Source organism: Acyrthosiphon pisum, chromosome X, assembly GCF_005508785.2.
Source record: "Acyrthosiphon pisum isolate AL4f chromosome X, pea_aphid_22Mar2018_4r6ur, whole genome shotgun sequence".
Classification (NCBI taxonomy): Eukaryota; Metazoa; Arthropoda; class Insecta; order Hemiptera; family Aphididae; genus Acyrthosiphon; species Acyrthosiphon pisum.
The window spans coordinates 68,600,647-68,614,444 of NC_042493.1; the positions used below are offsets into that span (position 1 = coordinate 68,600,647).

Consider the following 13,798-nt stretch of genomic DNA (forward strand, 5'->3'; position numbering starts at 1 on the left):
TTCAATCAGAATTTCCATACTTATTACTGTAAAAAAATTGCATTTAAATATATTGATTTTCCACGGAGATACTAAGGGTGATACGGAACTTCTGGGACATACTGTATACTTAAACATATACAGTTTTGTGCCAAGTTGGTACCGTGATCCAAGTGCATCATCAAAACTCACTGTCTAAATAGCGCTATTGTGATTTTTAATGTATAATAACGCTTTGTTTTACATCTAATTTGGTTTCAAGAACTTTTTAATAATACATTTTAATTTTTAGAAAAAAGATACATTTAATGGATGATGAAATTGCATTACTCAAACAAAAAGAGAATATTATTAGCTTGTCTTGTTTTAAAACTGAAAATAATTTGGATGCAGTTATGAAAAAATTTACAGAAGAAGTTGATACACTTGGTACTAATGTTAATAAACTTCATTACCATGTCACCAACAGTATGACAAATGTAAATGTTGTTTAAAATAATTCTAATTACCATTGTTAATATTATATACTGCTGATGCTTTATATGAAAAAATAATGAAATTTTAATTTAAATGTTTAGGATAACGAATGCTTAACAAAACTAGCATCAAATAACTTAATTAATTTGACTGATTTATGGCGCCAACAGATTTTTAAAATGATTGACGTGTGGTTTAAAGAGGTAGAGTAAAATTGTTTATATTATTACCACTATTTTTTTATGTTATGTCTTAAGAGGATGTTAGCGCAACATTCGTTTTATCTCTGACCCATGCGCAACATAGCAAATTTTATGTTCCTAATAATTATTATGATTATAATCATATTAATTTCTAAAATTTGAGTGAAATGACGTCTTATAAAATTCAAAGGTACGATCATTATATAAGGCAACTCATAAGCGTTATATTATATTTTAATTTTAAAGGGAGTTAAGAGTATTTTAAGATGTAAAAACAGTTGACTAACTTACTTACTTTAAAATACCCATAACTTGCTTTAAAACTAAAATATAATAAAACCCCTATGAGATGCCCTAAATAATAATCATACCTTTAAATTTTATAAGAGGTAATTTCACCCCAATATGAAAATTTAATATGATTATAATCATTATTGTGAATATACACTTTTCTACGTTGCATGTGAGTCAAAGAGAATACAAATACTGCGCTGACATGTCTTAATATAAATAACTTTATAATTTGCAGGAAAATATTTCATCAGTAATAAATGATAAATTTTCTACAAAAATCCATACTCTAAGTCAACTCTCGCAAAGGTTAATTTTTATTTATTTAGAAGATATCTAGGTTATATAACTAATCAAAGTATATATTATATTATGTGCAGTTGTACAGCTTTACGGATGGCTGGAATGGAAAAAAAATGTGAGATATCAAAGTTAAATTTAGCAGTGAATAATGTCTTCAACATAAAAAATTATTTTAACGAAGATAAGGAGAATCTACATTCCAACAATCATGATATAATAAAGTAATTATTAATAATGTAAAACTATTAATAGTGAAAAAAAATAATATCCCTTAAATACTAGGGCATGATAAATTAGATAGGTATCACCATCACAGTTGTACTAGTTTTTCGCAGTAGATACGCATCTCCTTCACCTCCGGCCAATACCGTAGTTCTCCACTTATCATCGGTTAATTTTTGTCTATGTTATATGTGTTTGAATATAATTGACAGCCAGTAAGAAGTGGAGAACTACGATTAAAGCAAAGTAAAGAGCAGAGGATGCGTACCAAAACACCATGATGATGATACCTATCTAATTTGTCATGTACTAGGGATTGTTACATAGTTTTTTTGTGAGATTATAGTTTTAATAATAAACTTTTGTTTTAGTTACATTGACAAGCATATAAAAGATCGAGAAGTACTCATGGAAATTAATCAACATTCACAATCTACTGAATATGATAATATACAATCTCATATATCGGAAACCGTGATAGCAGACGCAACACATAAACTATCAGAATTGGAAACAATTAATGATCGTATAACATTCATACAAGATTCTATTGAACATTACATCATGATGTGTGATGTGTTGTGGTGCCTGATGAGAACGGGTTGTTCTATGGCAAACTTAAAATGCGAATTAGCGTTATATTGTATCAATACTCTTGAAAAAACTTTTGATGACATTACATTTGGAGCTGTGAGTATAAGAAATCCGACATAAATTAATTAAATTATTAATTGTTCATTTTAATGTACTTACTATATGTTTAGAAATGGGATTTGAATCACAAAGGCACCGAAGAACCAAAAATACGTCAAAACTACACACCTACTGAAAGCGAATTTGTAAAATTTGATGGATATAAACGTTACTCCAGCATTTATACTAACAGGTGAGCCTTTTATTTAATCTCTATTTATTAATGTTTATTAGAAAATTGAAACATATTGAGGCGTCTTCTGATAACGGATGTAAACTTTGAATTTTTTTTTCAAATTGTAATTAATAAATTTAATTTTGTAAAAAAATGACGAATAGAAGATGTATATTTTATGTTCAATGCCGCTCGGCACATTTAATAATTTTTACCAACTTTCAACGTTTCAAACAATTTTCAGTTTTACAAAAAAAAATGTTGTTTTTTAATCAAAAAATATGTTTTAGATTAGGTTTTTATTTCTCCTTGGTTTTTCATCTCTTCAAATTTTCAAAATGTCTGAAATTTTTTTCCACCATTCAATCATAATACTCCTCGTTTTCAATTGTAACTTAATATATTCTATAATTATATATCTTTTGTCAACAAACAGAATTGTTCCTAGTATAAAAAACATGAACCATATGGTCATTCAATCACTGATAGAAATGTAGAGTGTATTAGCATAAAGACTGGAAAATACCTTAATATGCTACCCTAATGCTGGTGTTTCCATTTTTTCTAACGTTCTATGATAATTTACCAAAACACATTTTAATACACTGGCATCATTACGAGGTAGCAATTATGATTATCCCACCAATTATATTGTTTTATCTACCATATTCTCCCATGCACTATTAGACCACATACAATTGAATTAAAGATATTATTCAAGATGCTTGCAGCCCTATGATTTGACTTCAAATGACACCCCTGTTTTCTTACAAGGTGTTCCCTTACAGCGTTTTAGTTGTCTATAATACGGTCATTAATTAAGTATTACGATTAATCATGGCATTCAAAAATTATTGAGAGTGGAAACTGGTCACCCTCTAATATTCTAAGGATCATTAGTGCCGGTAAAGTGTCGGTTAACACTAACCGACTGATAACAGATTTTATTATCAGCAGAATTCAGCTGGTTAAGAGTCTGTTAACTTTAACAGGACATTGTAAGAACGGCCCTAAGAATATTTAATATAATAAAGGTATTACTATTATACGGACTAAAGGTTGAACTAATCTTTGTCAAAAACCTCATATTATATAATTATTATTTTTAGCTAAATAATTATAAGCCAATATCAATTTAACATAGAATGGGTTCATTGTATAGTTAACCTTAAAATTAGTTAAAATATTTTTTAATTTCCAATGTAATTATAAATTAAATTATGATATGACAAAATGTTTCAAGTCAACAATATAACTAGGGTTTGGAATTGAAGGCAAATTTATTTATTTTTATTTTTTTGAATACCTAAAGATAAGAAATAATTCTTACATAAATGTGTGTCATTTAATTTCTATGCTGATAGGTAAATATTATTTTTGACTTTTTTTATATTTTGTGTTAAGTTATTAATATTGATTACAATAGTTTTGCGGTACAAATCAAAAAGAGCTTGAAAAAATGACATTTTGTAGATGCTATATTTAAAATTACGTGTAATGACTAGAATGCACTCATAGGGGTGCATTTCATATGCAAAAAACTAAGCAAGTCCAAACTGTTAACACTTAACCAAAGTATATGGTTGTACATTTTAACACAAATTAGGTGATAAGTGAAAACCTAATACATTTTAGTTTTTTTTTTTTTTTTAATAATTGTCTTAAAATCCAAACCCTAATAATAACACTAATATTATTTTCCATCAATTTAAAATGTCCTACATTTTTTTTTACTCATGTATTTTCAATATTATGCAGAGGGATAAACTTTTAAAGAACCTTGGCTAATAAAATTGAATGTTTTATGAATTTTCAACTTTTGAGGGATAAAATAATTTTATTACATGTGTATCACATCTATTCATTTGTCATAGTAAACTGCATTCAAGCATCACTTGTTAAATTTAAACTATAAATTAAAACGCCATGTGTTATTAGGATTATGGTTTCTAAAGTTCGATATTAAGTAAATAATATACTTATGTTGAGTTATGCTATAATAAAAATAATCGATGAAATATCTTGGTTATTTTTTTTTCAGTGATGAAATTGAAAAATTATCAAAAATGGTACAACAATGGAAAAGTAAATATCATTATAGCAGAGATGAATGTAACCAGCTTACCACTTTACAACAACAATTACAAATGTATTGCGACACAGTTAATAATTTAACTTTAAAGTATTCAAATACAATGTAATGAGAAGATTTTATTATTTTTATTTCATTGGAAAACAATATGATAGGTTAAGTAAACATTTGATATAGTTTTGTATTTACTTAAGTATAAAATAAATTGATAAGTAACAAATATCACATTCTCATACTAAAACAATCGTTTTTCATACGAAAATAGACTGTGTACATTTCCTTCAAGTTGTGCTGAATGTGTACGTCTTTCAAACCTAAGTTGACCTGATAACATCATAGCTCTGAGGTTTTTAAGTGATTTAGTACCAATATCTTGACAACTGTGTCTTAAGCCACACTGTATGTATGGTAAAAATCTGAGAGCGGAACCTTTATCCACAATTGTTCCACTGACACCTTGAGCAACTTTCAAGGAATCTTTCTCGCTGTGAATAAAAATTCAGTTTAATTAAATGCAAGCCATGTAACGAAAAAAAATATTATTTGATTATACCTATGGAAATATCGGTTTAATGCTGATCCTTTTGCATCTTTTCTGTTCATTGCTTCCAAACTACCCATACCACGATATTTCTTAAGCCTCACACCGTCTGAAAAGAAATATTCACCAGGTGATTCAGATGTTCCGGCTAACATGGATCCCATCATCACTATAAAAAAAAATATAAAATTAATATAACATTATGCATACTTTTATTCTCACACTAAGCTTGACTAAACATTTTAAATGAAGTTATATTTATATGAACTTTTTATTTACTGTAATTTATATAAAATAGTATTCTATGTATCGTAAATGAATATTATAAACATTCACTCTATCAAACATCTGGAAGTTTATTCTAGTAAGGCCAAATTATTAAAATACAAGTTTTTTCTTGCAATCATTTTGCATTCTTATTATTATCCTTTGAAACTATAATAGTAGGTTAGGTATAATTACCAGTAGATGCTCCCAGTGCAAGAGATTTAATTATATGACCTATGGATTGAATTCCACCGTCACCTATAACAGGCACACCAAACTGTGAAGCATATTGAGCAACTCTATAAACAGCAGTTCCTTGAGCCCGACCAACTGCCATTACTTCTTGTGTTGTACAAATAGAACCACAACCCATACCAACTCTTAGGCCATCAGCTCCAGCATCTATGAGAGCTTTTGCTTGTGCCATAGTAACAACTAAAAATAATTATCATGTTTAGCTAAAGGATAAATTAACAATAAGATTTACACGCATTATGTATTACCGTTTCCTGCAATAACTTGTAATGATGGGAGATTTTTTTTAATGTATTTAATCATGTCAATTTGATACACAGAGTTCCCTTGTGATGAATCCTAATAAATAGTACAGAGAATAAAATATTTTGGTAGACAGCAATAGAGACATTTTAATAAGTTATTCTTACCAAAACTATAACATCAGCTCCTGCTTGATGTAATAAATGAAGTCTATCTTTGTCATCTTCGCGTGTTCCTATAGCGGCACCGACTAAAAGTTGTTTATTTTCATCTTTTGATGCTTTTGGATAATTACGTGATTTTTTCAAATCTGTTCTGGCAATTAATGCTACTAATTCACCATTTTCATTTAAAATGGGTAATTTTCCTTTTTTGGAATTTTCTAAAAGGCTATTAGCCTGTTCTAAAGTAACCCCAGATTTTGCTGAAATTATATTTTCTATTCTTGTCATTACCTGAATATTAAAAAAAAATATATATATATTTAAATTTTAAATTCTGCACTATCTACCTAGTAGGTATTTTTTAGAAACATTTCAAAACATAAATTTAAATAATTACCAAGTTGACTGATTGTTGCAATTGTTCAGATCCTTCGAGAAAATCAATATCTCTAGATGTAACAATACCAACTAATTTGCCACCCAATTTGCCATTTTCAGTAACAGGAAAACCACAAAATCCGTGTTCTTCTTTTAATCGAAAAACATCAGATACCTTTAATCGACAAATATCTCTTTACTTTTTTTTTTTTTATGAAATTTGCAATTGAATGAAATATATTTACCAATAAATCTTGAGATATAACTACAGGGTCCCGAATAAATCCATGTTTGTATTTTTTTACTTTCAGAACTTCACTTGCTTGATAGGCGGGTAAGCAATTATGATGAATAATACCAATGCCGCCACAAAGCTATAAAAAAAATACATAAACCTGATGATTACATCGGTAATTTTTATAAGAAATTCATAGTTGTATCAGTTAATTGCCTTCATGCATTTGTGATGTTTTTATTACACAAGGAACTTTAACTGTCTTGTACCTAGTTATCAGATCAAAGTAGGTTTTATTTAAGATAATGTTTTTTTTTAATGATATACAGTTATCAATTTGTCCGTCCCTATCTTAATTAATTTAAAATACTGTATGTTATCTTTATTAATACTTTATGCAACAAATAGGTTAGGTACATTAAAAATAATAAAATCAAGTTGCATAACTTATAGAATATTATTAGGTAAGTATAAGAGACATATATATATATATATATTTAAGTCTAAAGTTCAAAACAATTAAATTGGTAATTTTTAGTATAAGTAAGAAAATATATTTAATTGTAACGCAGATAAGACAGTATTATTTGTTATTTTGAGTAACTCACAATTAATAAATTATAAATAAAATAATAAAACTCATTATTTAACTAGTTGCATTATCAAAATATTATTAATTATAATGGAATTGAATTTTACTTACTGCCATTGCTGTAGCCATTTCTGATTCAGTTACAGTATCCATTGGTGATGATACTAATGGTGCTTGAAGAGTAATATTTTTGGTTAGTGGTGAAGACAAGTCCTAAAATTACCAATAATATTTAGATTCATCTCTAATGTAAATAATTAGATAGATACACTGAGTTACATTAATTCACTATTTTTATATTTAAACTTAATAGTTTAGTTATGTTAACAATTAACAATGTGTTGTGCATATTGTTAATTCTTCATCAAATCTTGTTCATTATTCATAATAAAAAAATTTATATTTGAAAACGATCATAAAATTAATTAATTTATAAAATGGGTATTAGTTTAGTATGTGAACTATATTATCCATTTAGTATTTATAGTGTCAAAGTAAAAATTATAAAATTATGTTATCTCATTATTAATAATTAATTAGTAACATAAATATGTATAAAATAATACAGGATTACATTCAATAATGTAAAAATCAGTTCAAAAAAAAAAACTGAACATTGAATACAGCAACATACCTATACAGCAATATGTTGAAATAATTCAAATAATTTCATGTAATTATTTTGTATTAAAAAAATGATAAGCAATACATTTTTTGTATATCACTTAAAAATACTTAAATATTTATCCTGCCTGTTAATAAAACAGTACTCATATAATATCCGCACATCATATAGATCAGGGATGGCGAACCTTTTGATAACTGCGTGTCAAATCAAGATGTTTGGTTTGATTTTATTTGCCTATGTCAGAAACTTTGCAGACCTTTTTTTTTTTTAGTCTTTGTGTAAGGCATCCAAAACTATCTATTGACGACTGTCAACTGTTCTGTTGTACCTACGTTTGTACGTAAACGCGATAAACAAATTTATTGATAATCTAATCGTTTACGAGCTTAGGAAATTGGAAAGTACAGATTACAATATCTTATGATATATTCCAATAATAAGTTAAAGATAGTTTCAAATTGTCAATAATTTTTTTGGAAAGTAAAGTAAAAATTATGAAATATATTTTATGTCACTGAAATATTACTCCGTGACACGCGTGACATAGGTTTGCCATCCCTGATATAGATAATCGTCTTGGAAGGTCACATACTAAACTCGATTTTTGCTCGGTAGGTCGCATAATAAACGAATACCAGAAAATGTAATATAAGCATATCTATTGAAGTATCAACTAATAACTGTTATATTTTATTCAAATTCATTAATATTAAAAGATTATCAGAAAAAGTTCACCTAAATAGACAATGGATCATTAGTTCACTATTGATTCATAAAATATTTAGAAATAATTGATGAAATCTAAATCTGACATGAAAGTTTTAGAAGATATTTTTCCATAAAAAAACAAATAATATTAAAATATAAATTCCTATTGTTATCTTGATTTTCAACATTAGATTTAGAATATTTTAAAAATCAGTCACAGTTCTTAAAAAAAAAAAATGTTCATTGATTATACACATTTTAAATGTTAACACACGTTCAGGATAAAAATTTTTTAAGTAAGTACCTACCCACAATAAAAATAATTTTACTTGTCATATTTTAATGTTTTTAAAGTCATATAAATGATCTACCAGAGAGCTGCACAAACAAATCTACATTATTAAAAAAAAAAAAATTCCCTATTAATACAATTTTTAGTGCTATAACTCTCATGCCCTGGTTATGATGTGTTCAACTCTTATCCGATTTAAAATACAAATTCTTTGGCTTCTTATAATATTATACATTTATACTTAAGGAGGCTGCAGCAGATGAAAAAAAAGTGATTTTTAGACCAATAAAAGCTAGACAAAACTGGGAAAATTTTGTTTGACAGATCATTTCGAAAACGGATTATGATTGATCAATAAGTTTACTAGGGAATGATCGAGGCGATTTTGAATATTTTTTTTTCAGCTGTGATATCCAAGAATAAAAATATCAAAAAAGTATGATATTTTTGTATTTATATTATTCATTATGACATTAACAATAATTGGAACATTTAAAATCGCCTTGACCGTTCCCTAGTAAACTTGTTGAACAATCATAATCTGTTTTCAAAATTAAAATCTGTCAAACCAAATTCTTCCAGTTTTATCTAGCTTAAAGGTCTAAACGTCACTTTTTTTTCATTGACTGTAGCCTCATCCAGCCCCCTTAAGGTTTATTTTATGATATGGAATTCAAATATATTGAAAAACATTAAAACAAACAAAATTGATATTTAGATTGGTCAAATCTACATTAGTTTTGATTTTTGACAAAACCCGATTCAGCCCCCTTAACACATATCAGATTGTTACTTATGTAACACTTTAGTAGGCTACTGTGTTATGTAATTATTTTATTATGTGGTAGCAAGTAAATAAATACTTACAACATCTCCAGCTACAAAATCAATAAATCCAGGCAGTAATATGAAGTCACTGAAACATAGAACAATCAAAACATTAAAAAAAGATCTGATTGAGATATAATCAGTGTTCGGAATTATCTAGATACATTTATCTAGATGAATATCTAGATAATTATTTGTTCATCTTTTATCTTATCTAGATAAATAGTTACAAGGTATCTAAACGTTCATCTTAGATAATTTTTTTACTAATCTAAATAAATTCATCTAGATACATTTTTTATTGATGAAAATCGCGAAATTGTACTCAATTTTTAAATATTTATACAGATTCTCAAACAAAGTTTATGGTTTATAAAAAATGTAATTATTTTTATTTATATCATTATTATTATTATGTTCTTAGTGCCCAACTAAAATATACCAAAATGTATAACTATAAAATAATTGTATCTTTTTTTTTATCTAGATAAAAAAGTATTTATCTTTATCTTTATCTAGATAAAAAAATACTCATCTAATCCGAACACTGGATATAATCATATTGACCGTGTAATTGTACCTAAACTGTACACAGTTAACTATTGGTTAAACATAGCTAAACACAGTTAAATAATTCCATTGTCATTCTTTCACAATTTATATAATAACCAATAGTCATTTTAATTTTTAGTCTGTTGTTTAGGTTGACTTACACATAAAAGTATAATTTAAATGTTATACTATGTAGATAAGACCTAAATTATAATATTATATTTACATACTGTTAATTATAATTTATAACTCGTTATGTACTTATGAGTAAACATAAAAAAAATGATAACATTATAAGTAGTTTTCTATTCAATCAAATTTTAATATCTTTTAATGAATTAATTAGGTACAGTAACGGACTAAGATAGATATGACTGGAAACAATATGGTGAGCGGGTGACGGGGAGCCAGACCGCAATTGCCTCGGTACCTTATACCCTTCCATTCTTAGATCAGTACTTAGTGAACATGTACATTACCTACTTGGTATAATATCAACTATTTTAATACATTAATTATCTATGATAATATAATTTTTTATTATTATTGAAAATTAACCTATCTATCCACACAACTAATAAATAGCAGTAATGTCTGGTATGTAGAAATCAGCAGAGGCACGTTGGGCAAGTTGGGCACATTAAAAATTTGTTTGTTTTCAGTCTTCTCTATCTTAGTCCATGGGTACTATTACCTAATTTATATAACAAACTTAATAATATCATACAACAACAACAACGTATAAATATTAAATTAAATGGTATCGTTAAAATAAATAATCAGGGAAATAATTTAGGCGGAGTACAATTGGGTACCTATATTTTGTTTAATAATTGGTGTTCAATATATCATCATATTACCTATATTTAATTATTTAACCAAGGATATTATCATAATAATGCTTTCCCATTTTTAATAGATTTAAAATAAGTTTAGGATCTAAGTTTGGATGGAATGAATTGCATCATTATTTTCAATGCAGAATTTAATTATTAAAAAGTATCTTACTACCTAAGTAGTAAAAGTGTTTATTTTTAAAATATCTATGTACATATCTATCTTTTAAACATAACATGTAGGTATTCATTTGTCACGCCTAAGTAGATTAAAGAGATGACCTACAACAACATAGTTGTATCACGTTTCAACTACCCATGTTACATAAAGAAATAAAGAATTACTGTCTAGTGAGCTTTTTTTTAATACCAATAAATAATTGACACAGGGAAAACACCTTCCTTGATTTTTATATTGTGGGATTTTTGATTTCACTTTTGAACCCATTAAGAATCTATTACCTATCTATTTAAATTATTTTTTCAGTAGGTAGAATTGTAAATATTAATAAATTTATTCAAACTTCACTGCTGAGCAAATAACTATGGAACTAATATTACCCTAATACATCAATGAATGTCATAATATACATTTCTGTCCATATAATATATAGGTAAACCAGTACCTAATACAATTTTGACCAGTGGTGTTATAAAAAGCAATTTTTTAAAAAAATTATTCAACAAGCCTTATCAACATTTATTACTTTTTAGTTTTTATTGAACACTATAATTGTTGAGATAATTATTATGTTTTAAGGCTCCGTTAAACAGAAAACTTTATTTTCGTGATTTTGTAATTTGTTACAATGCAGCGTTATTCACGCGCGTGAAAGCACCACGCCGACAAGCCATTTACCGCTTTAACGCGTTCTGTTTAACAGAGCCTTTATTGATTTATTTAGTAATTAAAGTAGATACTTAACTTTCAGTCTAGTGATATAAGTCAATACCTATAATACCAACAACTTATACAGTGATTATAATGTAGATCGAAATAGATGTTACAAGTACCTACTCATAATAGTGTTTTACCCGCCTCATCAAGAATGATATTATATTAAGTTGAAACAAATTATAAATTATATTGCGAAAAAAAATATATTAGGTAAGTAGGTCCTATTGTACCTTTTGGAGATATTGTTTATCAAGAATTTAATTTATAGTTTTAACTAATTAAAACGATTTGTAGTATTCAATTTTATACCTAAATCTTGGGGTTTTTACAACTTGTTTGATATACATTAATATCAATGAATTTTATTTAAAGAGACTATATTACTATAGGCGACTATGGGTATACATATTAACAATTTTAACGAGTTCAATTAATCTTTATTCAGATGACTCTTTATTATTTCTCCCTAAATAATTTTAGCATCATTATAGGTATACATCAATACCCATCTACCTATCTACACCATTTTGTTGAAAGTTATAATCAAACATATCCTTCGTAATTTCCCGGAAACAGACATAGGAAAGCTATAATAAAAATTGGTGAAATTATTATTTTAAGCACTTAATCTACATCAAGACAGAGCTGGGGTGATGTATGCAAAATATGAATAAATTCTAAATGTTCAGTGTTTGACATGCACTAAAGCGATGGAACGTCATAAGGAGATTGTATGAGGGTTCAGGATTTGAATTTTTCTTGGGGCGCTCAAGCGTCATGGACTTGTTACTGTCGCAACAGCTACTCCATAGCTTTGAAATTCTTGTTAAGTTTTTTAAGTCTCCGAGTGTTACCTACGGCTGTAACGAGTCTTATAGAACCAACATTATATTATACATACGTATAACATAGACCTGACCGTCACATATATATTATATACACAGTGTTTACGGTAGGTGTTAAGTTAAATAACTGACCACTCCACCACACTCCCACCTCTCTCCACCCCAATGTGCAAGGCAAGTACAACAATATAATATCAAGTAGTTACTACGTACTTGTAGGTGAGACCTTCGCCGGTGTTGAACAGCTCTTGGGCCGAAAGGCCGTCTACGACATTCGTTGCAGACATGATGTCTTGCGGATGGTTTGGTCAACGAAGAGGATTGATAGAGACGAGAAATTAATAAGCCGGTAACCGCGTCGTGTGCGAACCACGTGCAACGAACGGCGTACGTCGGCGAGAAGTGTCGGCGGCGGTGGCGTCGGCGGCGGCGTCGGCGTAGTGAATAGTGTGCAGTGACCGGTCGACGGTCGCGCGGCGGTGCGACGGTGGCGACAGAGTGAGTGAGAGAGTAGCGGCGCGGCGCGTACTTACGTCACGAAACACCAACGGCAGCACACACCGCGAACCGAGTGTATAGCACGACGGCGGCCGACGAGGAGAATATTATTTGAAACGTGTTGTTTGCGCGCACGCATCATCGCTGCGCAGTCCATCGCCCGTCGTCCTGACCAGTGACCGCTCTCCCCCGCTTCCACGAACGGCTCGAACTGACAGATCACTACAACTACAGTAACACCCGCGACCAGTATATACTTGTCTATGCCCGCGGGCCGCGATCCACCGACCCCCACGCGATAACCGTCCGTGACCCGACGACGAAATTTCGCGGCACTCCGATAATAATAGCAATACACTATATTATTATAAAATATGAGATATTGACGCGGTGTCGTGATGTCGGTCGATTGACGACCACAACGATAAGTTTCATAATGATAAACGAGCTAAAAGCTAGTTATAAATTAATTATTATGTAAAAGTGTAAAACTATTATTATAATATTATTATCATTATTTCTCTGATTCACTCGGAAACGATAAAATACCTAACGACATTCATATTATGATATTATTGTACATCATTACATAGTATTACCATT

General features: G+C 28.8%; 2 protein-coding genes across 2 annotated transcripts in view; one reads left to right on the forward strand and one right to left on the reverse strand.

The window, feature by feature from the left end:
- The window catches only part of LOC100163981, a 9,292-nt gene extending 4,637 nt beyond the window's left edge, over positions 1-4,655 (forward strand). Inside the window, exons 3-9 of the mRNA XM_001949052.5 lie at positions 272-458; positions 558-659; positions 1,189-1,259; positions 1,331-1,474; positions 1,847-2,165; positions 2,240-2,361; positions 4,385-4,655. Coding sequence (XP_001949087.1) covers positions 272-458; positions 558-659; positions 1,189-1,259; positions 1,331-1,474; positions 1,847-2,165; positions 2,240-2,361; positions 4,385-4,544 — 1,105 coding nt within the window. The 3' untranslated portion in view covers positions 4,545-4,655. The remainder of the gene's footprint in view (positions 1-271; positions 459-557; positions 660-1,188; positions 1,260-1,330; positions 1,475-1,846; positions 2,166-2,239; positions 2,362-4,384) is intronic.
- Positions 4,542-13,173, reverse strand: LOC100163263 (inosine-5'-monophosphate dehydrogenase). Its single transcript, XM_001951625.5, has 10 exons — positions 12,911-13,173; positions 9,606-9,654; positions 7,222-7,323; positions 6,529-6,657; positions 6,303-6,458; positions 5,909-6,196; positions 5,747-5,837; positions 5,439-5,678; positions 4,989-5,145; positions 4,542-4,920 (listed from the first exon to the last, which is right to left on the reverse strand). Exons 1-10 carry the CDS (start codon positions 12,982-12,984, stop codon positions 4,671-4,673), a joined length of 1,536 nt encoding a protein of 511 aa, XP_001951660.1. The 5' UTR covers positions 12,985-13,173; the 3' UTR covers positions 4,542-4,670.
- Positions 13,174-13,798: the final 625 nt, after the last annotated feature.